At 49.6% G+C, this 25,695-nt stretch overlaps 4 protein-coding genes across 6 annotated transcripts; 3 read left to right on the top strand and 1 right to left on the bottom strand.

Moving 5' to 3' along the window:
* The first annotated feature begins 2,563 nt into the window (after window positions 1-2,563).
* LOC100828847 (transcription factor MYB44) lies at window positions 2,564-3,804 on the top strand. Its single transcript, XM_010241420.3, has one exon. The coding sequence runs from the start codon at window positions 2,682-2,684 to the stop codon at window positions 3,528-3,530; it is 849 nt and encodes a 282-aa protein (XP_010239722.1). The 5' UTR covers window positions 2,564-2,681; the 3' UTR covers window positions 3,531-3,804.
* A 4,419-nt stretch (window positions 3,805-8,223) lies between these two features.
* On the top strand, window positions 8,224-16,052 carry LOC100823964 (large proline-rich protein bag6-B). 2 transcript variants are annotated; one of them, XM_010241408.2, is made up of 18 exons: window positions 8,224-8,493; window positions 8,668-8,794; window positions 8,983-9,100; window positions 9,921-10,016; window positions 10,740-10,783; window positions 10,919-10,969; window positions 11,069-11,137; window positions 11,219-11,347; window positions 11,425-11,494; window positions 11,578-11,723; window positions 12,142-12,306; window positions 12,381-12,452; window positions 12,535-12,652; window positions 13,333-13,917; window positions 14,009-14,340; window positions 14,478-15,047; window positions 15,340-15,495; window positions 15,623-16,052. In XM_010241408.2, the coding sequence occupies exons 2-18, from the start codon at window positions 8,669-8,671 to the stop codon at window positions 15,695-15,697; spliced, it is 2,922 nt and encodes a 973-aa protein (XP_010239710.1). In that variant the 5' UTR covers window positions 8,224-8,493; window position 8,668; the 3' UTR covers window positions 15,698-16,052. The 2 variants fall into 2 exon arrangements, with proteins under 2 accessions (XP_010239710.1, XP_003563277.1); XM_003563229.4 differs by lacking the exon at window positions 10,919-10,969 and having other exon boundaries at window positions 8,225-8,493.
* Window positions 16,053-16,248: 196 nt separating this feature from the next.
* LOC104585285 (12-oxophytodienoate reductase 2) lies at window positions 16,249-17,753 on the bottom strand. The gene has a single exon (XM_014896858.2). It carries the CDS (start codon window positions 17,553-17,555, stop codon window positions 16,452-16,454), a length of 1,104 nt encoding a protein of 367 aa, XP_014752344.1. The 5' UTR covers window positions 17,556-17,753; the 3' UTR covers window positions 16,249-16,451.
* Window positions 17,754-18,805: 1,052 nt separating this feature from the next.
* LOC100828547 (aspartyl protease family protein 1) lies at window positions 18,806-21,642 on the top strand. 2 transcript variants are annotated; one of them, XM_024462565.1, is made up of 6 exons: window positions 18,806-19,315; window positions 19,489-20,106; window positions 20,244-20,382; window positions 20,497-20,758; window positions 20,870-20,941; window positions 21,024-21,642. In XM_024462565.1, the coding sequence occupies exons 1-6, from the start codon at window positions 19,017-19,019 to the stop codon at window positions 21,227-21,229; spliced, it is 1,596 nt and encodes a 531-aa protein (XP_024318333.1). In that variant the 5' UTR covers window positions 18,806-19,016; the 3' UTR covers window positions 21,230-21,642. The 2 variants fall into 2 exon arrangements, with proteins under 2 accessions (XP_024318333.1, XP_003560331.2); XM_003560283.4 differs by having other exon boundaries at window positions 18,808-19,315; window positions 20,497-20,749.
* The last annotated feature ends 4,053 nt before the right edge of the window (window positions 21,643-25,695 follow it).

Below are 25,695 nucleotides of genomic sequence, written 5' to 3'. Positions count from 1 at the left end.
GGCTGGAGGAGATCGACGCCGGCGGTTCCAGCCAGAGGAGGGCACCGCAGATTGAAGCAGGCTGAGCCGAGGACGCCCCCGGTTCCGGCCAGAGGAGGGCCCCCAGTTCTGGCCGCGCGAGAACGCCCTGACGCAGGAACTTGCCGTGCTCGGGTGGGGTTTCTGGTTTGGGGGCGTCGCCGGAGATCTGGAGGTCTGCGGCAGCAGGTCCAACAACGGGGAAGGTGGGGGGTGGTGGAGGCGGGTGGGTCGCGGCAGCAGGAGGGTGAAGGCATAAGTTCCGGCAGATGAGGAGGGTCGCCGGAGAACTGCCCCGCCGGGGCGACGGCAGGTGTGGGATCGCGACGGGGACGGGGAGAACGGCTGTTGCTCGGGAGGAAGGAGACGGGGAATAGAATGAACCAGTAAGAGCATTTTGTGTGTATTATGAACTTTGGTGGGAGGGTAAACCAGTAAAAAAGTTGTTTGGAGCGGCAGCAGCTGGAAGAAGCTTCAGTTTCGCAGCTTCTCGGTCGTAGTGTATTTCTAAGGAGCGTTCCAAAGGAGCCGCTACAAGAAGTTGGTGTGAAATCTGATGTTTGTTTGGGCTTCAGTTTCTAGAGCCCAGAAGCTATTGGAGCTGCTCCTTGAAGCCCAAACAAACACACCCTCAATCGATCAACGGACGGTGATAGATAACGACTCGCTAGCATGATGAGCTACAAAACAAATCAGGAAACAATCAGCCAACCTACCATTGCGTCACTCCATGTGTCTCCTTCGACCGCTGACCAGATCCGCCATAGCTGCTGCACGCAGGCAGCTTCTGTCCCGAACGCGCAGCCGCTGCAGCACGATCCATCGCCGCCCCTTGTCCTTGTCCTTATCCTTGGCACAGCCGCTACGAGCTCTTCATCCTCACCACCGGCCAGGCCCCCTCCACCCATCCGTCCTTCTGACTGCCTTTGCCGCCCCGGGGATCCGAAGACCTGCCCGGCGCCACCCCGCTCGCGCCCACCCGCCGGCGTCGCCCCGCCACAGCCCAGCCCAGCGCCGCCCCGCCACAGCCCAGCCCAGCGCCGCCCCGCCGCTACCCCGCCGCCGCCGTCCATGGCCTTGGCCGTCGCTGCGAGGATCCTGGTTTGGTGGCTCGGGAGAAGAGAAACCGGGGAGGTGGGAGGTCTCGGTGGGGAAGAAATGAGCCTACGAGGAGATAAGAGGGAGAGAGATGAAAGAAAAAAGAAAATAGAGTAGGGAGTCCGATCGGACGGTGCGAAAAGCCGCCGCTAGCTAAGACATGTCTGGACACGTGCCCCACTTAGAAAGACCGGAAAAAAAACAAAAACAAAAACTGAAGTCCTGAACCTACCTTTAAGCTCATGGATCGGTTGAGAGGAGATCCGTGCAAATCCGTGCGTAGGCAGTATTACAGCAGAGCGTTCTCTCATCACCGTACAAGCCGGAGATATGCTGTACTGCCTCGCCGACGGGCGGCCTCGTGCGGGGGCTGACAGGTTGACGAAATACGGAGTATCCTATTGCACGGGCGGGTGCAATGGCCACACGACATGACAGCGCGATCGATCCACCACCAGCTCGTTGATTGGCCCTCAGTTTGAATAAAGCTTGTTGGGCAAAGATCTGGCCCTCTGACTCCACGATCATGCACCGGGAATAAAGAAACGTCCGAGGAAGCTGCGTACGAAGCTCACGCACGAGCCGCGGATCCAGGCAGTTGGCGCCGGACGTACGGTTGGGAAGTGCGTAGTATACCACCGGCTGCTCGTGTCGGCTGGGCAGGGGGCCGCGCCAACCTCCGGCCAGCCTGGCCTTGCTTCCCTCGGGAGTCCCGTTGCTTCCTCCGAGCGGTTCGACTTGCTGGGCGCAACGACGCAACACGACGAAACCCGCCGAACGGCCTCGTGCTGACCCGTGCGTGCAATTGCATGTGTGGACTCTTCTTTTCCTTTTTCAACGAGAGAGAGGCCGATGGATGGTTATAACGTTACGTACTCGTCCCACGGGAGCTAATGCAGTACTAGTAATATCGAGATATTTCTTGTTAGACTAAAAAAAAGAGATATTTCTTGTTCGTGCATAGAGAAATCTATAATCCGGGCAAGTGTGGCCACCTGCTTTCTCCTTTGCTGGATGTACTACCACAAACGGGTGCAACGATACGCGCTGTTCGTTTTTCTTTTCTTGTTCAGTGTAAAAAAAAAACGTGTGTTCTGATTTCTGAACTCCAACGGCGGAACGGCAAACTCCTCCATCCACGTACACCTGCCAAAGCTAGCTAGCTAGCAAAACGACACGGTTCAAATTTCGAACCGACGATAGAGTAACCAGGTTCAAAATCACTGACTGAACGGTCCCACCCGCAAAAAGGGCCCCACATGGCATGCAGCAGAGGAAAACGACAAGCGCCCCCGGATCGTTGCGGTGGGGGGCGGTGCTCGGGGACTCGTGCGGCCAGGTGGCGCCAGCTGTATCCAGTCCGCCTTGCCGTTACCGTTGCCGGTCGGTCACATCACCGGCCTCCTATCTCTTCTCAGTTCTCACCCCCTATAAAATCCCCTCCTCCTCCCCATCCCCTTCCTCCAGCCAAATCCCCATTGCACACACACACAACACAGAGAGCAATCGCCACCCATTGCCATCATCTCTCTCGAGTTTCTGCAGTTCAGAGTATCCGATTAGTGATGGGGGATCAGGTGGGGGAGAGGACGAGGGGCCCGTGGAGCCCAGAGGAGGACGAGACCCTGCGGGCGATGGTGGGCGTGCACGGGGCGAGGAACTGGACGGCCATCGGCCGCGGCGTGCCGGGCCGGTCCGGGAAGTCGTGCCGCCTGCGGTGGTGCAACCAGCTCTCCCCGCGCGTCGAGCGCCGCGCCTTCACCGCCGATGAGGACGCCGCCATCGTGGCGGCCCACGCGCGGATCGGCAACCGCTGGGCCGCCATCGCCAGGATCCTCGGGAATGGGCGCACCGACAACGCCGTCAAGAACCACTGGAACTGCTCCCTCAAGCGCCGGCTCCGAGCCGCTTCTGCCGGTGGGGAGGAGGATGAGCGGCGGGCGTGTAAGCGGGTCAGCGTCTCGCCGGAGAGCCCATCGGGGTCTGGATCCGGGTCCGGGTCTGGGTCGGAACGGAGCGACCTCAGCCATGGCGGCAGCGTGTTTGGGCGGCGGATGGTTTGCAGGCCGGTGGCGGCGGACTGCGCCATGAGCCGCTGCCGGAGGGACGAGGAGGAGGAGGACGACGGCCCGCTCACATCGCTCTCCCTCTCCCTCCCAGGCATGGCCCAGGACCAGGAGGGGTCCTTCTCCTTCTGCCACGAGAGCCAATTCCAACAGCCGCCTTCGCCTTCGCCGGCGCCGTACCCGTTCAGCGCCGAGTTCGCGGCGGCGATGCAGGAGATGATCCGCGGCGAGGTGCGGAGGTACATGGCCGGCTGCGACGACCTGCCGCCGCCGGAGTCGCGGGGATTCAGCAGCCGGTCGGGAGCAACAAATCCGATGGAATGGAGGAGGAATGGCTGGCTTAACTAATCGTAGGACAAGTACTAGCATTCTGCAGCTTGGATCGATATAGGATCTGACTGTATTCCTCTCTGTTGTTGATCGATTCCCCAGTTGCTGTTAAACTGAAACAGCAATGGCAGCAAACCAAAACAAAAATATGCAAATCAGTGGGCATGAAAGCTGGTTAAGCAAGCTCATGGCTTTGCTTCTTCTGTACAGGAAAGGAATGGGAAGAAATTCGCAATCTCAAGTTACAAGCCCATGGAATGTACTTATATAATGTTTATTTTTCTTGCGAGCAGCAAGTCTGTCCAAACGGATCTGAAGGGGAAAAAAAAAGACATCATCTTGAACTTGCACAACTGAAGCACAGCAAGGCAGAGAGATCTGAAGGTGCTGCAAGCTAGCTGCGATGCAAGGACTACCATGGTCCGGAACATCCACATTCAGATTCGACACACTTTGCCAATCAGTCGTTGATCACAGAACCATTTTATACTGAAACACTGATAGACAGCGAAGCAAGTACCAGTGCGATTTCGCAGCAACGATATCGACGTTGTGCGTAACGAAATTCGAACTGGTCTCTGTTCTGGCCGCTCTGAACCCTGAGATATACAGAAATTTAGACGTAGGCAGCTTGCAAGAATAAATTGCAAGTGATGTGTTTGGGCATCAATCGAGTGCTGCGGGTACAAGACGAGGAGTCCGACAAAGGATAAATTGCTTGTTACCTGGTTGAGCCTGGCCGAAGCGGCCCAAAAGCATCAGCAGCAAGCCAGAGAAGTTTCTGAACGTTTGGTATAAAGCCCAGAACGAGTATCAGGTCAACCCAAGGCGAGGCCTGTGTGCTTGTGTGGATGTATTTCAGCCCACTTCTTTTCGGCTTTCAGGGCATGGGCTTCTCTAACGAGCTGCTCTCCTCTAACTTTCTGGAGATGTGAAATTTTGTTAGGCTTTCGGATGAAATCCTAGCAAATTTGGAAGCCTAGCAAAAAATTTAATACGGCTTCTCCAGGAAGTTGGAAAAGAGTAGCTTCTCAGAGGTGGAAAAAACTAGAGAAACAGGGAAGGAAAACATAAATAAATGAAAGCTGTACTGACCTGTGTTGAAGGTGCTGAGAGATCCTGCGATGCCGGTCCTTCCAGATTTTCCAGGTCACCAACGGCAATGGTTGGAATTTGCACAACACACGGGTAGAATGGAGCAAGTTTTTATCGTGTGGGTCAACTTTTATTCCCTGTAAAGTTCCCCTTGCTAAGTTGTTTTATAAATATGTAAATTTGGAAAAAAAAATGTGGCTTCAGATGGAAACATACATATTTAAGAGATGACGTTTCTTAAAGAAGGGTATGTTCGTTTAGGCTCCTGCCAAACCTCCGCCACCCCTGCCTTTATGTGTCACCTTATCGCCTCCGCTCTTCATTTGTGCAACATCTCGTGACTACCTATGTTTACCGTCAAGCTATCTACTACTAGCATGTTGTCCTCCTTTTCTTTTTCTCGCCCTTTCTGGCATGTAACATCACATGTGTAATCCGACCTCCTTCCGAAGATGAAAGCGTCATCGGATTGCCACCGAGTCCGCCATCGCCACTTGTCTCGTAAACCACAACAACATCATTAGAGTCAGCATGCCTAATAACTCAACCCAAATAGGTGCCCCCCTCCGGGCGGCCCCCTCGCCCTTAGCCAAAGTCACAACATTCCCGCTCCACCCCCACTTGAACCATTTCCACTTCCGGCGTTCCTTTGTTTGTTGCTCTAAACACGTGGGGAGGAAAGTGTGAGGGAAATAACAATTAATCTCGTAAAGTCCGAGTTTCTTTCGGAAAGGTTAACCCCTGCAGTGCTCCGACTTTCTTTCGGAGACAAGGATGTCATGGGATTGAAGACTACAAGACTACATCAAAGGGGCAAAAATTAACACATCTTAACTCCTATAAAAGAGCCATTTGGTGGTGGCGGTACGTCACTGCATCTCTATCTTTTACAGGTGGGGCCTTTTTTACTGTGCCAACGCCCTCCCACGAGCCACGAGGTTCTCAACTGTACAGGGCGCCACACTCACGCGCAACCTTGGCATGAACCATTGCATAAACACTAATCTAAATTTTTCTCAACCAAGAATCGAAACCACAACGTGGATTGCATGAATAAAGCAAATAACCAAAGGTCACATTCTAATCGTTATAGATCTGAATTTCTTAGCCAAAACACGAAGAAAAAATCATGAACGCCGTCAAAATCTTGAACACTGCCGGAATAAAGGAGGAGATCGGGAAATCGGCCGCACGTCGAAGGCGGCGTTGCCCCTCGTCACCCGCCCCCCCCCCCCCCTCCCCGCACAAACGCGGAGGACGTTCGGGGTGACGAGGTTGGCGACGCGTCGCTGGATCTGGCTGTCGTCGGTGGGAAGCTCAAGGGAGGCAGTGTTGTTCGGCGGCTGTGGCGGGCGAAAGATGGAGGCGGCTGTGGCGGGCGAAAGATGGAGGCGGCGCTCGCCTGGGAAGGGGATGTAGCGGCGCTCGCCGCCGGGGAAGGAGAGCTCGCGAATCAAGGTAGGGATGGAGTGGGCTCCCAGCGAAAGGAGATGGAGGCGGTTCTAGCCGAAGGAAGCGCTCGCCAGGGGAGGGGAGGGAGGCGGCGCTCAGGTGAAAGATCGGTATGGTCGACTAGAGGGAGGGTGAATAGAAGACTAACAAATTTTAACTTTTCTTTTTTTTTAAAAGATACAAACACTTAATTCTAGGGCTTTCTAGATTCTCTAAAGTGAATGCAACCCTAGTATGAAGTGCAATAGCCGAAGCACTAGCCGAAGCAAAGTATAGGCAATGAAGTAAAGCAATTAAGTAAAGGACAAGTATGATACCACACGGGAAGACGAAGATTTCACCGGAGTTCCACCTATTGGGATCGGCGTACGTCTCCGTTTGGAGGAGTGCTCTACCACAAAGGGAGAGACGCCACGAAGGCTCACTCTATTCTCCAACTCACCACACCACAAAAGCGAAGTGAGTTCCACTAATGGCTTCCTTGAAGGCGAATGCCGAACCTTTACAAACAAGAATAAGGGCACGAATCCACAACTAAATTGGAGGCTCCTTCCAAATTCTCAAACACCTCCTCACAAGATTGGAGTGCTTGAAGAGATACCTTCCGTCTAGGGGTCCCAAAATCCCAAGAGTAACAAAATTCACCAAGAAAAACGAGGGGAATCAACTTTTGATTTGGTGAAACCCTAGATCGAGCTCTTCTCAACATTTCCTCAAAGTATTAGCTAGGGGGAAGCACTAGGGAGAGAGATCTCGAGATTTGAAGCTTTGGAGGTGAAGAACGCTTGCAGGAATGGAGTCACGAACCGTTGGGGACGAAGACCCTCTTTTATAGGATCCCTGATTTCCGCCCGTTATGTGCAATTTCGGCACAGGGCGGTACTACCGCTAGCTCAAGCGGTACTACCGCGAGCGGTAGTGCAGCCCCGGTACCATGCCGGTGCCGCTATATGTCAGTAGCGTTTTGCTACCTCATAGCACTGGTGCGGTACCGGGGCGGTACTACTGGCCTGGGATGACCGGTACTGCTGCCATGGATAGGAAAAATAGGTAGAACCCTTTGGTTCAAGAATAGGTTTTAGCTAATCTTCACCAGTGAGATTGAGGCTATCTGGTGGGTGCAATTTGGTGGTTGTGTGTACGTGAAATTGATTCACCCAAACCTTCCCAAATGGATTCTCTCTTTATAGTATGAATTTTCCTACGACTCAATATAAATAAAAAACCGTAAATCCTTCTACGCTTCTTTTTTGGGCAACGAACCGCTTTGCTTGATTCTATATAATTTCTGAAAACACTTAGCATACGGTTAGTCCACATATTAAATTATCATTAACATCAAAACTCATTAGGGATCGAAATGTTCTTTCATCAGGCGCTGGTTGCGGTGGGCGAGTGTGCGACGGGGAAGAAGAACTGTCGAGAAGAGAAAGCAGTCGGGTGTTTCTCGACTTGGCCTGGCTCGGGCCTCCTTTTTGCATCCGGTGGGCCAGGCTGAGAAGGTGATGCAGGCTTCCTCCTTACTCTCGTATAATTCTTTTTCTATCGTGCTTAAAAAAAGTTTATGCGCTATGTTGTACTACAAGCCATAACACGATTGAACATGTGAAAGCTGGTCCTTTGCAGTAAGAGAAGCAGGAGGATTCATTGTGTGTTCATCTTTTTGGATAGAGTTTTTATACTAAAAGTTGATCAATGATTTTAGGTTCAGATAATGCTGATTTTGTATTTGCTTTCCCTATATGCCACTTTAGTATTAATATAGAATCTTGTCTTTGTGATTGAACTAAACAAAATAGTGTGCTTGTGTTAGTTCAGCTTCTATAGTTCTTAGTTGGCAACAAACATACCATTGGTCCGTCATATTTGAAAAATTTGAATCAGTTAATATGAAACGAAGGGAATAATATGTTTAGCAAATATCAAACAACAATTTTATGGTTCCATACAACTTAAAGTGGTTCCGTAACAGCGCACGGACAACTTACTAGTTATGATTAAGATTTGCTCTAAAGATAGCCATGCATGCTTATCCGAGTCTCCAGATATAATCAGGATTTATTCATAACCCTAATAATAGTAAGAAGAAAAATCTCGAGAGACTCTTTTCACTAGAAGTGCGTAGACTGTTCTAGAAGAAAAGAAGAGGTCACACCGAAGAAAGACCACCACAAGTAATCCTGTCTGTCCCCTTCCTCCTCAAGAAAACCCCAGACAGCCTCCGACGATTTCCGAGCACCTCCAGTCGACGCCCCCGGTCTCCTCCTCCTCCGCAGGCCAACGCTGCCGCCGGCTCGCCTCCCTCACCGGCCAGAGCTCACGCGGCGTCCCCGTTCGTCCCTTCCCTGCCCACCCCTCGACCCACTCCTCCGGCGCGGGGATCGAGCTCCGGCGCGGCGTTGGGAGCCAGATCCTCGACCTCCAGAACGATTAGGTTAGATTTCCGTTCGCCGAATTTCGCGTTCGGGCTAGGGGAAGCATATGGGGCACGGGTTTTTGTTGCTGTGAGAGGCGGAACTTGTAACCTAGGCAAACTCCGAGCACACGAAAGCTGCAGTTTATATGATGACACCTGAATGATTTATCCGTTTTTTCTGTGTATATGCAGGATGGCTGATGATGCTGCACCTAGTGGTTCGACCGTGAAGGCTGGCGGTGATGATCCAGAACCTACTATCGAGATCAACATCAAGACCCTGGACTCGCAAGTGCACAAGCTCCGTGTTCAGAAGAATGTAATTATGCTCTAGCTCTTGATTTTTCAGGGTTTTGTCGTGTTGACTGCCCAACTACTTTCAAGTTGATAGCAATTATACAATAAAGAATGGCTCCCTGTTAATTCTCAATTCCTGTATTTAGAATCATGAGGATCGATAACAGTGTGTGCAATGTTTTTTATGACCTAATCGCCAAATGTTCTCAGGAGACAGTTTTGAACCTGAAAGAGAAGATAGTGGATGCAGCCGGGATTCCTGTGGACCAGCAAAGGTTGATTTTTAGGGGAAGAGTCTTAAAGGATGATCACCTCTTGTCAGAATACCGTATCCTTTTGTTCGTGCATTTCTGTCAAGGCTACAAAGTGTATCTTTACATCTGTACCTCAGTTATTACCTTGATGAGCAAAGTGTATCTTTACATCTATACCTCAGTTAATTACCTTGATGAGTCATGTTGATTTTTTTTCTGGGCTAGTGTCACATTGAAGTTGTTAAGCTTTGATTGCCAGAAATATGGATGAGAGCCTCAAAATCATTGTAAGCATTGGTATACATTCAATAAGTTGAGGTTGTTCATGAATCGCTAGTTAGTGCTGGGACACTAGGTTTTATTGAAGACTAGCTAAATGCACGTGCGTTGCTAGGGAATTAAAAGTATACATTTCATGCATGAGTTGTTTTAAATATTTATGTGCTCATATTTTCCAACTTTATGCTAAATAAGAATTCTCTCAAAAAATTTATCTGATTTTTTTAATCTCAAAAGTATAGATATATATATATATATATATATATATATATATATATATATATATATATCATATGGAATAGGTGGCAATCAAGTAATTTTCTAACAAGCTAGGGAGTAGTCTCAATAGGGTGAATTGACGACCACCAACTCGAACCTTTATAAGTGTAAAGATTACATGGCATGATATGAGGTTGCCAGTGATTATTGGTTTCCATCACTCCACTTCTGATTTGCCATTCTAAAGATTTGCTTTTCTTTTGGTTTCTCATACGTATACCTGTTTGTCCAATATTTTAATGGACACTTTAAATTCTCTTTCCTGCCATATTTATGTGCGGATTGTATTGATTGCTCATGGTCAACTCTGTTATCGATATCCTTTACAATCCAAAGATTTGGAAGATGGATATACATTGCATTTAGTTGCTCGACGTACTGCTGAGGGCCAACATTCTTCTGGCACATCTGAAGAAGGCACCCATGGTAATGGTAAGTCTGGCATGCCATTGCTTTGTCGACTACAATATCAGTCCTGACTGCAACAGATATTTGTATATGCTGTCATCATTTATTATGCCTACATAGCGCCTTGCCATCCATCGGTGTTATAGGACCTCAAATTATGCTTGCATTTATAGTTTTGTGCTTTCAAATGTCAGGTTTTGCTATTCAGAGACACAAATAGCAGTTCCATGACAGTAGGTATTTAATCCCGGGAGGTCAGGAATTAGTTCTTGATAGTTGTGGACGAAAATGGCCATTGGAGCTTTTCAGGCTACTAAAAATGATGAAGATATTAATCCTCTGATTTTTTGTTTTACTTTAGGGCCTGTGTGGAAGAGGGGTATTTCTTGGTAAAGTTTTGGTATTTGGTTTAAATTTGACTTGAATACCAAAACTTAGCAAGAAATGCCATTCTTCCAGACAGAACTGTAGACACCATTGCTTTACTGTTTTCATGTTAACATTGGTGGAAGCCAAGTTCTTTGTTAGTTTATACAGAGGCTTTTGCAGAATGTTTCTGCGACGAGAGTATTTTTCTGGAACTTTGCTCATTTCAGATGTTATGGATTGCTGCCGAAACCAACTGTTTCCTCATTATCTTAGTATATGATTGGTTATAAATGGATATCTTCCCCAAAAAAAGCAAGATAACAATATGATGAGTCTGGGCCTTATGAACCTTTTACATTTTTTTTGTCATTGGTGCAGTTAATGTTGCTGCGAATGGAGGAATGCTAGGAGATATGTCCAGGGTATGCTTCTACCATTGCTTTATGTTGATTATGTCTTAGAAAATCAGCCATTCCGCCACATTATAGCAATTATTGAACGTTGATTCTTTTTTTTATTTGAGTTGTTTATTTATTTGTTTATCTATTCTCTTCTAGGAATTTATAGATGATTTGCTTTCTGAAGGGACAATAGGTGACCTTGCTAGGGTATATGACATGTTCTAGTGTCCTGTATATCTTTCATAACTGATAAGTGATTGTTTTACGCACCTATTGGTCTAATCTACTTCCTTCTGTTATGTTCAGACTGTTCGGGATATTCTTGGCTCGTTAGGTCTTGAGATGCCTGGTGGTGTGGTGAATGGTGCATTCTCGGTAATGAGGTTTCTTCTATGGGCCTGTTTATGGTTCCTGAGATATATCAATATTTTACTTACCTGTTTTTTGCTTTATCAGGTGCCATTAACCACTGCACCAGAAGGGGCCAGTAATGTTGGAAGAACTCAGCCAGGGAACCCAGCACAACCTGGTTTCTCAATCCATGTGTCACAGCTTCAACCAGGAGGGGCTATTCCTCGGAACATGGTAATATATCGTTCTTTAGTTTTCTTCCTCTGTTTTTCCATCTGTATTTTGTTCCTTAATTCTACCATTGATGACAGGTTATTCCTGATTCCATGGCAACAATTGTGGAGTACATCAATCGCATGGACCTACTATTGCAGAACAATGGTATGTCTTTTTGCAGCCCGTTATTTGTTGCTGGTCAATAATCCTGTTATACGTGACATTCTATTTTGATGATAAAAATGAAGGTGTTCCTTCTGTGGAGTCAATTGCTCGGCCACCAAGTTCAGAGGATGCTTATTTAAACGGAAGATTTCCAAGTCCCGACGTGCTGGTTTCAGTCATTGAGAGAACCCAGCAACTTCTTGGTGGCAGTGCTTCTTCTGCTCTTTCTGTATGTTATTTTTCTAACCTGTAGTTGTATTCTACATTGCAATAGTTCACCTTCAACAGTGATATTAAATTTCGTAATGATTTTTCCTTCTATTGTAGTCTCCTAGTCAATGTTCTGTAAACAAGAATGTGTTGCTATTTTAGTACTTTTTTGGCTGTTTATTTTTTAGCGGTATGGAAACTAAATGAACTGAACATTTAAGTTTGCCCTTTGTCCACCCTCAAAACGCAACACTCAAAGGAAATATTTTCCTGGTGTTAGAACTTCATGGTTTGTTGGCAAATGATAATACGTTGACAGGATGCATCTTTTAGATTGTTATTTACTGTCAAATGATCTGTTATGAAAACTGAATGATAAGTGCAAACTTTTCTTTGGACTTCTTTGTGACCTCTGTTAACCCGATTTTCTGTTTCAGCATCTTGCACACCGTATTCAGAGAGATGCTGCCACTAGTGATACAGCTATACGAAGCCAGATCCAGAATGAATCGGCTCAGTTGGGAGCAGCAATGCAGCATCTGGGGGCTATGCTTTTGGAGCTTGGACGGACAATGATGATGCTTAGAATGGGGGCATCTCCTGTATGCATTTTTCTACCATGTTACATATCTGATTTCACAGTTTGGACTATTCTGAAGGTTTGTCGATTTTGCAGGATAATGCTTTTGTAAATGCTGGGTCTGCTATTTATATAAACCCTGCAGGACCAAATCCAATCATGGTTCAGGTGATATATTGAGATACTTCTTCATGTTGTTGGTTTTCATGTGCTCTGCCACTCTAATAACAGTAACTCATTGTTTCTGCAGCCATCTTTCCAGAGTGCCCCTCATTTTGGAGTTTCCAGCATACCAGTTTTGAGTGGAGTTTCTGGTCAATTTGGTATTGTTGATCCTTCTCGAACATCTGGTGTCAATGTTTACGGTGGTAAGGCCACATCTCAGCCTTTTTAATTTCTTGTTTTGAGGGGAAAAAAGATATATAGGTGGGTTATTGGATGTTCAAACGACTTACTTATGGTGCATTCTCAATATACCCTCCCACTTGATGCTGAAAACAGGCTTACATTTTTTTTTTCTTATATAGTACTTCATGGTAATTTGTCCGAGGGTACAAATGTTAGGCGCCTCATAAATGGTGTCCCAATTATAAAGAAGTAGATTTGCTTTCTAAACCATTTGATTGACAGATATGCTGACAGTAACAACTGGTAATATTGTAATTATAGTGGCTTTCAGATATCATGAGTGTCCTTGATATATGGTATACTGTCTAGGTCCATACTCTGCTGCAGTGCATGTTTACTGTTCTGAGATGAGCCTCTTGGATGGCAAGTAGATATAATATTACAAGTCTCAGTTGTTGGGCAAGTTGACTTGTCGAATCCTTTTAAGCAACGGCGTCATTTTATATTACTTTTGGGTGGGATAGTACCCCCTCCTCCATCGTCATGTCTATATCCATCCCCTGTAACGATAATCTGGAACCGAGTTATACCAGTTCTGAAAAAAGCTATGTCTCACACGATCTTTAGTTTTGAAGTTCTAATGAGTGCTTATCATATTTTGATATCTCTGCACTCACTTGCATTTTATCCTGTATACTAGGTGCTTCTGCAACAAATGGCACGTCTGTTGGTTCAACCACTGCTTCCGCAACTACTGTTGATGGGGCCCGCCAAAATGTAGAAAGAACTCAAGGAGGAAACTCATCAGCTAACTCAACACCTGGATTGCCAACAAGAACAGTTGTTGCAGCTATTCCGGCACGGTCCTCAGCTGACGCTCCAAACCATGTCCTAGGTGTTATCCTTCCTGTTCAAGTGAGAAGTCAAGTAGCAGCGCCTAATCAGTCAACTGTTTCTCAAGGTTCCCAAGCTGCAGTGGGCAATGGATCTCAACCAAATGCAACATTTGTTGTTCCACAAGCTTCTTCAGGTGGTGTTGCTAACATTTCTTCTATAGTGGCACAGATAACTGCACAGGTAGCCAATGCAATGGCTGCAAACCAACCAGGCCAGGTCTCATCATCTGTGCAAAACGCAGCAGATCAGGGGGCTCACCCAACCACAAACAATGGAGATGGTACTGTGAGTTCTGAGGCATCAAGAAATATGCAACTCCAGAATGAGATCCTGAGTTCTCAGCAGGCAGAAACTCCACTGAATGTCCAATCTCATGTAACTGCCACAGGTAATTTTCTTTACTTGATGAAGTTCTTCCTCTAGAGAAAATTGTGCCGAATTGTTCACCATTCCTGTTTTGTTGCTGTTCCTCTAATTAGGTACATTGCAGTCAAATACATCTGATCCCAATTTATCTGCACAAGCTAGCAGCACTGCAAATGTTTTTTTCAGTGTCGATAGTACTCAAGAACAGTCACAAATGGAAGGTATCAATGTGGATAGCAGTAGGAGCTATTCTGAGGAATTGGCAGCAGCCTTAGCTGGACAGGACATCTTAGTAGAACATGCACGTGATATTCCTTTGAGCGCAGCAGCAGAAAATTCCGAGCTGAAGAACAAGCCCTCAGATGGAGTAACAGGAGAGTCTGTTAAACCTAGTGCAAGCGGCAGGTCTGAACCGCTAGGTCTTGGTGGAGGTCTTCAGCCTAAGGTATATTAAATAACGAGTTCAGTTTAGTCTTGTAGTTTCTACACTCAGATTGTTGTTGTCAAAGTTATTTGCAAGCAGTGGGCTTTGAGTCTGTTGTGGATAGCTGCAGTGTCGTTGATTATTTTAACCACTTGCAGAGGCGGAGCAAAATTTCAAAGCCATCTGGGACTAGCGGTGATTCTAGTGAACCCCTTAATACCTCTTCTGTCCCCAGAAGCCAAGAAGCTGTTTCGGCGGGTCAGCAGATTCTGCAAGCCCTTGCTTCAAGTAATGCTGATGTAAGGAATGGCAGTGTTGCGGATACTCGCCCTCCATCCTCGATGCCTCAGTTTGCTGGTGGAATGCCTCCGAGAAGACCAGGTGGTGAAGGACAGCTCGATATTGGCAGCATGTTATCTAGTGTTCTCAACAGTCCGGTTTTTGGCAATCTAATGTCAAATGTAGCAGCTCAAACAGGACTAGAATCGCCGGCTGATGTGCGGAACATAATGGAAGACTTGACACAGAACCCTGCAATGATGGATACTATAAGCAATATAGTGCAAAATGCAGATGGGCCACGAAGGGGCCAAGGCGGCGGCTTTGACTTATCTAGAATGATGCAGCAAATGATGCCAGTTGTATCACAAGTTCTTGGTGGAGCTGCAGCTCGTCCTGCTGGTACAGATGGTGGAGAGTCAGGACTGCAGCCTGGCAGAAGGGCTCAGGTAAGGCATCCTGTTTAATGAAAGAGCTGTCGTTGAGCCTGTTCTTCTCCTCCATAGCTTGGTTTGGAAAGAGATCTAGTGATGATGACTACTATAAAAGTTAGTATTTCAGTTCTGTTTGCTTACGTGAATATGACATATTTGGACCTACCAAATCTGCTTGACTCTGTTCACACTCTCTTCTGGTAGCTCATAAGAAGCATTTATATTTTGCTAATGTTGGTAGCCAGATTCTTTTGGTTAGTGTGCCTGCATGGTACAACGCCGCTCATGTTTTGTATTCCATGGACAGATTGATCTTCACCAAGCCCGTGAACGCATCGAGCAACATGAGTCCCCTGAGGATATCTTTGGTGCTGTCCTTGAAACAGCTGCTCAGGCCTATGGTGAAGACGAGACCATACAGGTCATGCTCGAAGAACTTGCCAGTGATCCAGAGCTTGCCGACGTACGTTTTCTACAACCTTTACTTATATATAAATAAGCCCCATTGCAGCAATAACATGAAACATATCATGTAGCTCTGTTGGTGTTAATCCTAACCTGTGGCTCTAAACAAATGCTCCCTTTCCCAGGACTACTTGAAGCTTCTGATCGAACAAGTTGGCGAGAGGGTACAGTCAGAATCCGAGACCGAGAAGCAGCCGTGAAGCGCGGCATGGGGAGTGATCCAGCAAGGGGGGGGACATAGATTACAGGAGACTCGGTTAACACTACGGTAAACCAGACCGTTCTCGCCGCTGCGCACTAACTTTTTGAACAAGGACATGCAGAGACCAGACAGCGTTGTTTGGGCATGGTGGTTTAACCTGAGAAACCGTTTGCGGATGTCGGAATCGGTTCGGGCATCGCGAATGTTATACTGGCAGATTTGGGTTTACTTTATGACTCCGGAGTTGAGCATCACCTTTTTTTTATCTGTTATCTATATGTACAGTCATATGCCGGTTGAATTCGTTATATTTATCTGCCAATTTGAATTCTGGGGATGTGATTCTTGTTTCATGCATGCGCCTTTCATTCAGTTTTTCAAAATGAGGATGGCTTGGTTTTTTCCACACGTAACGTCACTTGGAGGCTTACAGCTTTAGCTATAGCCTTTGTTCGACAGTTAAAAAACAACTACTACTACCTCACTTAGACAAGCATACCTTTTGTTGCTGGATTGGTTACGTTGTTAGGCAGCTGCATATATCAGTTGCAGTTTTTTTTAGGGAAATTACAGTAGACCATAAGGCCTGGCATTTTATTGATGAAATGAAAATTTGTGTACAAATGGAATATCAGCTGCAGTTTGTACTTTGTAAATTGTAGTCCAACTGTCCAAGAGCATCGTCTGTCTTCATCCTTTACAAAAATGTTGGCATGAAGCTAGCGTAGCTCGTCTCATTGCTCAATGGTCAGCTAGCTAGCAAGGAAAGGGTAATCGGTGTACCCGACGGCGGGGTCGCCGCCGCCGTAGAAGGTGGCCTTATCACAGTCGTTGAGCGGCGCGTCGAGCTCGAACCGGCGCGGGAGATCGGGGTTAGCAAGGAAGAGCCTCCCGAAGGCCACGAGGTCGGCGTACCCTTCTCCCACGGCGCGGTCCCCTTCCTCCCGCCTGTACCCGCCGCTGGCGATGAAGGTGCCCCCGAACGCCTCCCGGAACGGCGCCAGCCTCCGCGAGAGCCCCAGCCGCCGCCCGGCCACCCGCGGCTCGATCATGTGGCAGTATAGCACGCCGTAGCCATTGAGGCGTTCCACAATTTCGAGCGCTAGGTCTTCTTCTTCCTCGGCGCCGGCGCCGGCGGCGGCTAGGTCGCCGGAGGTGGAGGAGGAGAATTGGTCCAGGCGGATCCCCACGCGGTGGGCCCCGACCTCGCCGACCACGGCGGAGATCACCTCCGTCGCGAACCGGATCCGGCTCCGGCTGCTCTCGATTCCGCCGCCGCCGGTCTCGTCGTCGTCTTCGGCGCCGGCGTTGGAGGAGGAGACGAAGTAGGCGTTGGCGCCGAGGATCTCGACGCCGTCGAACCCCGCGTCGACGGCGTTCCTGGCGGCGGCCCTGAAGCACTCCACGACTCCGGGCGCGTCCACCGCCGCCACCCGCCTCGGCGACGACAGCTCCTCGCGGCGGCCGTCGAAGCTCATCTGCGGGCTCACCTGCTGCATGATCTTCTCCTCCTGGCGGCGGCGGCGGGGGACGTGCCAGAGCTGGCAGAAGAAGACGGCGCCCTTGGCGTGCACGGCGTCGACGACGGGCCGCCACGAGTCCACGTGCTCCGGGGCCCAGATCCCCGGCACGTCCCCGAAGTACTCCCGCGCCGCCGCTGTATCAGAGACGAGCGTGGCCTCGGAGATGAGGAACCCGCCGGCGGTGGCGCGCTGCGAGTAGTACACGGCGGCGTGCTGCGGCTGCGGCACGCCGCCGGGCGAGCGCTGCCGCGTCAGCGGCGCCAGCACCACCCTGTGGGATAGCTCGAACTCGCCCATCTTGTACGGCGTCAGCAAAGGGATGCTCGTCTTCATCCTCCTGCAGACTAGCTAGCAAGCTCTTGAGAGTTCTCAGCAATGGCGGCTAGCCTGCAGTGAGTGATAATTAGTTTGCAGGAACCGGCTGAGAACTGGTAACTAGGAAAGGAAATGTGCTCTCTATTTAATGTAACACGCATGATAAGGTGTTGATTAAAACTATATAAAAGGGTGAAATGCATCGCGCATGCTATATTACTAACAAGTTGCTGTTTTTTTGAGGACGCCTAACAAGTTGCTGTCGGTCAGTCTCATCTTTCTTTCTTTCTCTAGACTGAACTCTCAGCCTTGTCATGGTCAGGTGCAGCGATAACCACGACCCGATATGTGATGTGACAAGCAATCCAATTATAGAGTATTGCATATGAAAACTTCTCTACAAAAGGAGTAGTATATCCGAAATATAGCTTGGAACTATGTTTCGCATGCAGCAGACACTGCTCTTTCTGAATTTCCTCCGGCAGGAAACCAAAATCCCCGACAGAAACTTGGATTATCTTCAAAAAGGATAAAGTCTTGATCGTGGGCCCATTACAGCCCAACAACCACCATAGCCACCCACAAGCAAACACTAAAGTCTTGACTGTGGCCCGGTTAGGCCCAATAATCACCGACAGCGCCAACAAATATCAAGTCTTGACTGTGGACCATCGTTTTTTTTTTCGCTCAAAAAAAAATCAGGTCCAGCTTGCATAATATGACACGTACTATCCAATCTCAAAAGAAAAAAAATTTGTTACTATCCAAATCTGATTCAAGCTACTTGCAGAAGTAGTTTTTGTGTCCAATTATTTAAGCGTTGTAGTTGATGAAAAGATCCAATGAGTGGGACAGGAACAGTAAACAGTAAACACAAGGACCGCAAGAACATCTCCCGTGGCTCAATCGGCCACGTCGTCCGATTATTTTTTAAATGTTTTTTTAAAAAGGGTCTAATACACAATCTGATTTTTTTTAGTTAAATGAACAGGGGCCAAAACACCAACACTCTGATTTTGGCCCATCTCTTAATTGTTTGCCAAATCCGATTACGCTTGACACCCATGCCATTTATCTAATCTGCGGCGAGAAAATAAATGAAACGTACTAAAATCTTTCCCGAATTTTGGGTCCGGAAATTAATCATTCCTACCCTGACCGGACCGGACCTGGCCTGGCCTGGCTCGCTTGGCCGGCCGGGGTCAAGGCCACGTCGCCGTCCCGTCCAGCAACTTTCCTCTTCCTCTTCCGGCCGGACATCATCAATGGACACTGAGCCTCTCTTGCCCACCCACCATTGATTGGGCGACGTCTTTGACGAGCAAAACCACACAAGACTTTGACTTGCTCGTCTCTGCCGGGCGCCCCCTTTCTCTCCTCTCGCGCTCCCGCGTCATCTCGCCTTTAAGATCGTTGCCGCGTGCACCAACCATCCTCCTCTCTTAGCTTCTTCTTCCTCTTGCGCCGCACGCCTCCGCCATGGCTTATAGTAGTTCCTGCCGCGGAATCCTCCTCTTCCTCCTGGCCGCCGCGGTGCTCGTGGCCGGCGACGGCGGTGGGGTCGGGTTCGACCTCCACCACCGCTTCTCCCCCGTGGTGAAGCGGTGGGCGGAGTCCCGCGGCCGCCCCGCCGCCGCCGCCTGGTGGCCGGAGGGCTCCCCGGAGTACTACTCGGCGCTCTCCGCTCACGACCGCGCCCGCCGCGTGCTCGCCGGGGGCAAGGGCGAATCCCTCCTCTCCTTCGCCGACGGCAACTCCACCACCCGCCACGCCGGATCGTACGCTCCCCTGTTCCTTCTTCTTCCCCTGTTCTCCTCCTCTGCTCTGCTCTCTCACGCGCCATTAATTGATTCGATTGATCTCCTCGATTCCATCCATGGAAGATCGAATTGGAGCTAGAGAGAAGAAGATCGAGCTTTCGCTGAGGTGGATTTTGAATTTCGAATTCCAGGTTGCACTACGCGAAGGTGGCGTTGGGGACGCCGAACGCGACGTTCGTGGTGGCGCTGGACACTGGCAGCGACCTCTTCTGGGTGCCCTGCGACTGCAAGCGCTGCGCCCCCATAGCCAACACCTCCGAGCTCCTCAAGCCCTACAGCCCGCGGCAGTCGTCCACGAGCAAGCCGGTGACCTGCTCTCACTCCCTCTGCGACCGCCCCAACGCCTGCGGGAACGGCAATGGCAGCTGCCCGTACACCGTCAAGTACGTCTCCGCCAACACCTCGTCGTCCGGGGTGCTGGTGGAGGACGTGCTGTACATGACGCGGCAGAGCTCGAGCTCGAGGTCCGGCAATGGCGGAAACGTCGGGGAGGCGGTGGGGGCGAGAGTGGTGTTCGGGTGCGGGCAGGAGCAGACGGGGGCGTTCCTGGACGGCGCCGCCATGGAGGGGCTGCTGGGCCTGGGCATGGACAGGGTGTCGGTGCCGAGCTTGCTGGCCGCCGCCGGGCTCGTGGGATCCGACAGCTTCTCCATGTGCTTCAGCCCCGACGGCAACGGCCGCATCAACTTCGGCGAGCCCAGCGACGCCGGCGCCCAGAACGAGACCCCCTTCATCGTCAGCAAGACGCGGTACGACTCACGCCCGGGATCCGCGCTACTGCCAGTTTGACTACTGTTGACCGAGAAGTAGGGCCAGGCTGTCAGTCAGTCCGGTTTGACTGATACTTTTCTTAATTATATTTTTATTGCAATTTCTATTTTTCTAGCCCGACGTATAATATCAGCGTGACGGCGGTCAACGTGAAAGGGAAGGGGGCGATGGCGGCAGAGTTTGCCGCCGTTGTCGACTCCGGCACGTCCTTCACCTACCTCAACGACCCGGCCTACTCCTTGCTCGCCACAAGCGTCAGTGCTCTTTTCTGTACTGATGATTTATTACCATTCAGTTAATTTCCTGGGGAAAAACCTTTTAAGTAAAAAATTCTTATTTGTTGCATCTGTGGATCGTGTGTGTTGCAGTTCAACTCGCAGGTCCGGGAGAAGAGGGCGAACCTGAGCGCGTCGATCCCGTTCGAGTACTGCTACGCGCTGAGCCGGGGGCAGACGGAGGTGCTGATGCCGGAGGTGAGCCTGACGACGAGAGGCGGCGCCGTGTTCCCGGTGACACGTCCTTTCGTCATCGTCGCCGGCGAGACCACCGACGGGCAGGTCCACGCCGTCGGCTACTGCCTCGCCGTGTTCAAGAGCGACATCCCCATTGACATCATCGGCCGTACGTCTGGTCTTTTTCTGAATCATGGACCGTTAATTTGGCTTCTTCACAAAAAAAGAAAAAAGGCTCATGACCTGGACTGTAGCTGTACTGTACTGACTGACGAACATTCATGTGCAGAGAACTTCATGACCGGCTTGAAGGTCGTCTTCGACCGGCAGAGATCCGTCCTCGGCTGGACCAAGTTCGACTGTAAGAAAATCAATCAAGTTTCATCAAGCAAATTTGAAGAAGCAAACAACATTACTTTACTGAACTGAATATATAACTGCAGGTTACAAGAACATGAAGGTGGAAGATGACGGGAGCCCTGCGGCGGCGCCGGGCCCGATGCCGGTGACGCAGCTGAGGCCACGGCAGAGCGACACGCCGTTCCCCGGCGCCGTGCAGCCCCGCTCGGCGGCCGGCCATGCACTCTCTTCCTTCTCTCCGGCGATGCTGCTCGTCACTCTTGTAGCTGCCGCCGCGGCCGTGCTCTGAGGACTGATAATCGAGGATGCCGGTGGTCGGAGAACCAAATGGCGTAGATGTATACAGGTAGGCGCTAGCTCATCTTCAGAGAGAGATTTACAGGAGGATATAGATATAGAGAAAAAAAATTGGCTGATTCATGAGGATATTTTATACTGCTGCTCGGCTTTGGGATAAACTTTTTTTTTTCGTTTTCTGTGGGAAAGGCCGCGTCTGTATTGGTTCAGTGAAACAGGCCGTGGGGCCGAGCAAACCCAACGCAATGGCCCAAAACATTGTTAAACGGAGTAGGATGACGCATGAGCGGATACGATCATGTCACGTCAGGCTAACTAGACTTGCGGTAGAAGTTGTAATCCTAACCGAATTGTAAATCCTAGATTGTATGTGTCTACATATAAAGAGTACACGCCTACCCTTGAGAGCTACGGCGATTCAATCCAATCTACTGTTTTTACATGGTATCAGAGCCAATCCGCTCTTTGATCATCCATGGCTCCTTTCCTCGCAGCTCCAACCAACATCGCTCAAACCATCGGCGCTGCGATCACCGTCAAGCTCAACCAGGATAACTTCCTGTTATGGAGGGCTCAGGCTCTCCCTGCTCTCTACAGCCTCGATCTGTTTGGCTCTGTAGATGGGAGCAGCGCCGCGCCGTCAAAGAAGGTTCCAGCGTCCGAGGGAAGTTCAGAGACGGTGAACAACCTTGAGTATGCTGTGTGGTTCAAACCAGATCAACAGGTTTTGAGTGCTCTCCTTGCATCTCTGAACCCATCCGTGCTCGGCCATGTGATGCTGCTGAAGTCATCGGCGAGCGTATGGGATGTACTCACCCGGATGTTCTCGTCACGATCCAAGGCGAAGATCGTGCAACTCCGCACGAAGCTTGTGAAGTCGAAGAAAAGGGAGATGTCCCTTGCTGACTACTACAACCACGTGAAGAAAATTGCTGACACCATGGCAACAGTCGGCAATCCTCTGAGTGATTCAGAGATCATATCGTATATTCTTGCTGGGACCAGTGAGGATCATGAGAATTTCACCACGTCGATATCGGTGATAGCTTCGAAGGGTGACGATGATTTCACTCTCAACAACCTCTACGGGCACATGGTAGTGTACGAGGCACGCAACGGCGACCGCGTGTCCAATGGATCTCCTCAGTTCCAACACTTTGCCAACAATGCATCGCGTGGAGGAGGACGCGGTGGCTTTTCGGCGTGGCGGCGGAGGCCGTGGACGCGAGGACGGCGGCCGCAGCTATGGAGGAGGTCGGAACTACAACAATGGCGACGGCTATGGTGGGGGCGGCTATGGCGGTCGCCAAGGAGGCGACAACTCCGGGCGCGGCAATGGCCAAGGAGGAAGACGTGGACGCGGCGGCAAATCCACGTGCCAGATCTGTGGTGTCTATGGACACGATGCCCTCCACTGCTACTCTCGCTTCAACCACGCCATTCAACCAGAGACGTCGAATCGCGCCGCCAACTACTCCAACTCCAACGACACTTCTGAACCAACCTGGATCATGGACTCCGGGGAGACGGATCACATGACCAACGACATGGATCGTCTCCATGTACAAAAGAATTATGAAGGCCACGATCAGATCCAGGTGACCAATGGTACGCATATTCCTATTTTACATGTTGGTGAATCCTCTTTACCTGGTTCAAATCAATCTGTTCTACACCTGAAAAATGTCTTACACACTCCACACATTAGCAAAAGTCTCATGTCTGCAAATAAACTTGCTTTCGATAACAATTGTTTCGTTGAACTTCACCCCTTTTATTTCCTTATCAAGGACCGCATCACGAGGCAAATTCGTCTACACGGTAGGGCTCAAGGCGCCTTGTATCCAGTGTCACATCCACGCTCTCGTCAAGCACATCTCGCCACTCCATCCAAAGACTTGTGGCACCGGCGTCTTGGTCATCCCACGTCATCCATCGTTCAATCCATCATCTCCAACAATAAATTAGTTTCGTCGTCGAATAAAGAGCTAGTTGAGCATATTTGTGATGCGTGCCAACAAGCGAAAGTTCATCAACTCCCTTATGAGTTGTCAAATAGAGTCTCTACTATTCCCCTAGAGTTGGTCCACACGGATGTGTGGGGACCGGCGGTTAAATCCTCCGGTGGTTTTCGGTATTATGTAAGTTTTTTGGATGATTTTAGCAAGTTTTCGTGGGTTTATCTATTGAAACACAAGTCAGATGTTGAGCATGTCTTTTATCAATTCCAGAAACGTGTTGAACGATCTTTGGGTGTTAAATTTCTTTCCGTTCAGTCCGATTGGGGAGGGGAACATCAGAAATTACATCCCTATTTTCAAGATACCGGTATCACCCATCGCCTCTCCTGCCCCCACACCCACCAACAAAACGGTGCAATCGAGAGAAAGCACCGTCATCTTGTTGAAACCGTCCTTGTTCTTCTTGCTCAAGCTTGTGTTCCTCTTCGTTTTTGGGATGATGCTATCCTCACAGCTTGTTATCTCATTAACCGAATGCCTAGTCGTGTTATCCTCACAACGAGACACCCGTCACAAAATTGTTTAAAATACCTGTTCGGTACGAGGCTTTACGCGTTTTTGGGTGTGCCTGCTGGCCAAATCTTCGACCCTATAACAACCGAAAATTGTCTTTTCGGTCTACCCGGTGCGTGTTTCTTGGGTACAGTCCAGATCATCTTGGGTTCAAGTGCCTTGATCGGTCCACTGGCCGAATATATATCTCCCATGACGTAGTTTTTGATGAAACAATCTATCCATTCTCTGTTGACCACTCCCAAAATTCCCAACCCGCTGAAGATTTACTTCTTCCGAAACCAGCTAGAGATTCATCAACGTGTGCTGATACGGGCTGTGCTACTAATCTGGTTCCCAGTGATGCTGTTTCAGGTGCAGGCGATCATGTCGATCATACAATGCATGGCGAGCATGCTCCTCTTCACGTCGATCATGGGGCGCCGGCTCCCGCGGCCCAAGACGATGCAGTCTCAGACACGGCCTCGGAGCCTGCCTCGCCTCCGTATCCTCCCACACCGGCGTGTGGGCCGGCCCATGGTGCGGATCGTGACTCTCCCGCATCCTCTCCGTCTGCTGCCTCCTCACCATCGCCAAGTCCTGAACCTATACCTACACCTGCTCATCCTATGCGCACTAGGATGCAGAATAAGAAAGTTCGCCCGGTTCGCCTCTATGATGGGATCATCCGATATGACCCGTCCAAGCGAGCCTTTGCGGCTGAACCCACGTCTCATCATGATGCTTTGGCTATTCCTGCCTGGAAAACTGCTATGGATGCAGAGTTTGCTGCTCTCCGCCTCAACAACACCTGGCGTCTCGTGGAACCGCCTCGTGGTCATCATGTCGTCGGCTACAAGTGGGTATTCAAGGTCAAGTAGAAGTCTGATGGCACCATTGATCGTCACAAATCCCGTCTCGTCACGAAGGGCTTCACCCAGCGTGCTAGTATTGACTACACTGACACGTTCTCCCCGGTGGTTAAACCCACCACAGTTCGGTTGATCTTGTCCATCGCCGTTTCTCGCGGCTGGGCTCTTCGTCAAGTGGATGTTCAAAATGCCTTCCTCCACGGCGATATCCAGGAGGAGGTATACATGTCTCAACCGCCAGGATATGTTGGTCCAGATCATCCTCATCATGACTGTCGTTTGCAGAAATCACTTTACGGTCTTAAACAGGCGCCAAGAGCGTGGTATTCCAAGCTAAGTGTCAAGCTCCAGTCCATGGGTTTCAAGCCATCAAAAGCAGATACTTCCCTGTTCATTTTCCTTGACCCATGAGTCACCATCTATATGTTGATCTATGTGGATGATATCATCATAGCCGGTTCCTGTCAACGGACTGTAGAAAAGCTCTTGAAGCAGCTTCGTAACTCTTTCACTGTCAAGGATCTCGGGGAACTCTCCTACTTTCTCGGAATAGAAGTGACAAAGGGGTCCGATGGAATAGCCCTAACTCAGACCAAGTATGTTACCGATCTGCTTCAGAAAGTGAATATGCAGAATTGCAAGGGTAGTTCAACACCCATGTCGTCGTCCGACAAGCTCAGCAAGAATGCTGGCACTATACTCACTGAAGCAGAAGCCTTTGTCTACAGGAGCACGGTGGGAGCTTTGCAATACCTGTCCCTGACACCGCCAGACATTTCCTTCGCTGTAAACAAGGCATGCCAGTTCCTCTCTGCTCCCACAGATGTGCACTGGTCTGCAGTTAAAAGAGTGCTGCGATATGTGAAAGAAACTCTGAAGGTTGGACTCAGCATACGACGTTCCCAGTCCACAAAATTAAGCGTGTATACGGATGTAGATTGGGCTGGGTGCCCTGATGATCGCCGATCAAGTGGAGGCTACGCAGTGTTCTATGGACCCAATCTGATATCTTGGAGCTCTCGAAAACAACCTACTGTCAGTCGGTCGAGTACCGAAGCGGAGTATAAAGCCAT

This window comes from Brachypodium distachyon, chromosome 1, assembly GCF_000005505.3.
Source record: "Brachypodium distachyon strain Bd21 chromosome 1, Brachypodium_distachyon_v3.0, whole genome shotgun sequence".
Classification (NCBI taxonomy): Eukaryota; Viridiplantae; Streptophyta; class Magnoliopsida; order Poales; family Poaceae; genus Brachypodium; species Brachypodium distachyon.
Note: the sequence above shows the minus strand (reverse complement) of the source record. Positions and strands in the feature narration are given on the sequence as shown.

Bases quoted from the DNA above. Each gene is read 5' to 3' on its own strand.
- LOC100823964 (XM_010241408.2), top strand. From the start codon at position 8,669: ATGGCTGATGATGCTGCACCTAGTGGTTCGACCGTGAAGGCTGGCGGT. The intron at 11,138-11,218 runs GTAATGAGGTTT...TTGCTTTATCAG, and splicing joins TGGTGAATGGTGCATTCTCG to GTGCCATTAACCACTGCACC. The intron at 12,653-13,332 runs GTAAGGCCACAT...CCTGTATACTAG, and splicing joins TGGTGTCAATGTTTACGGTG to GTGCTTCTGCAACAAATGGC.
- LOC100828847 (XM_010241420.3), top strand. From the start codon at position 2,682: ATGGGGGATCAGGTGGGGGAGAGGACGAGGGGCCCGTGGAGCCCAGAG.
- LOC104585285 (XM_014896858.2), bottom strand. From the start codon at position 17,555: ATGAAGACGAGCATCCCTTTGCTGACGCCGTACAAGATGGGCGAGTTC.
- LOC100828547 (XM_024462565.1), top strand. From the start codon at position 19,017: ATGGCTTATAGTAGTTCCTGCCGCGGAATCCTCCTCTTCCTCCTGGCC. The intron at 20,383-20,496 runs GTCAGTGCTCTT...TGTGTGTTGCAG, and splicing joins ACTCCTTGCTCGCCACAAGC to TTCAACTCGCAGGTCCGGGA. The intron at 20,759-20,869 runs GTCTTTTTCTGA...ATTCATGTGCAG, and splicing joins CATCATCGGCCGTACGTCTG to AGAACTTCATGACCGGCTTG.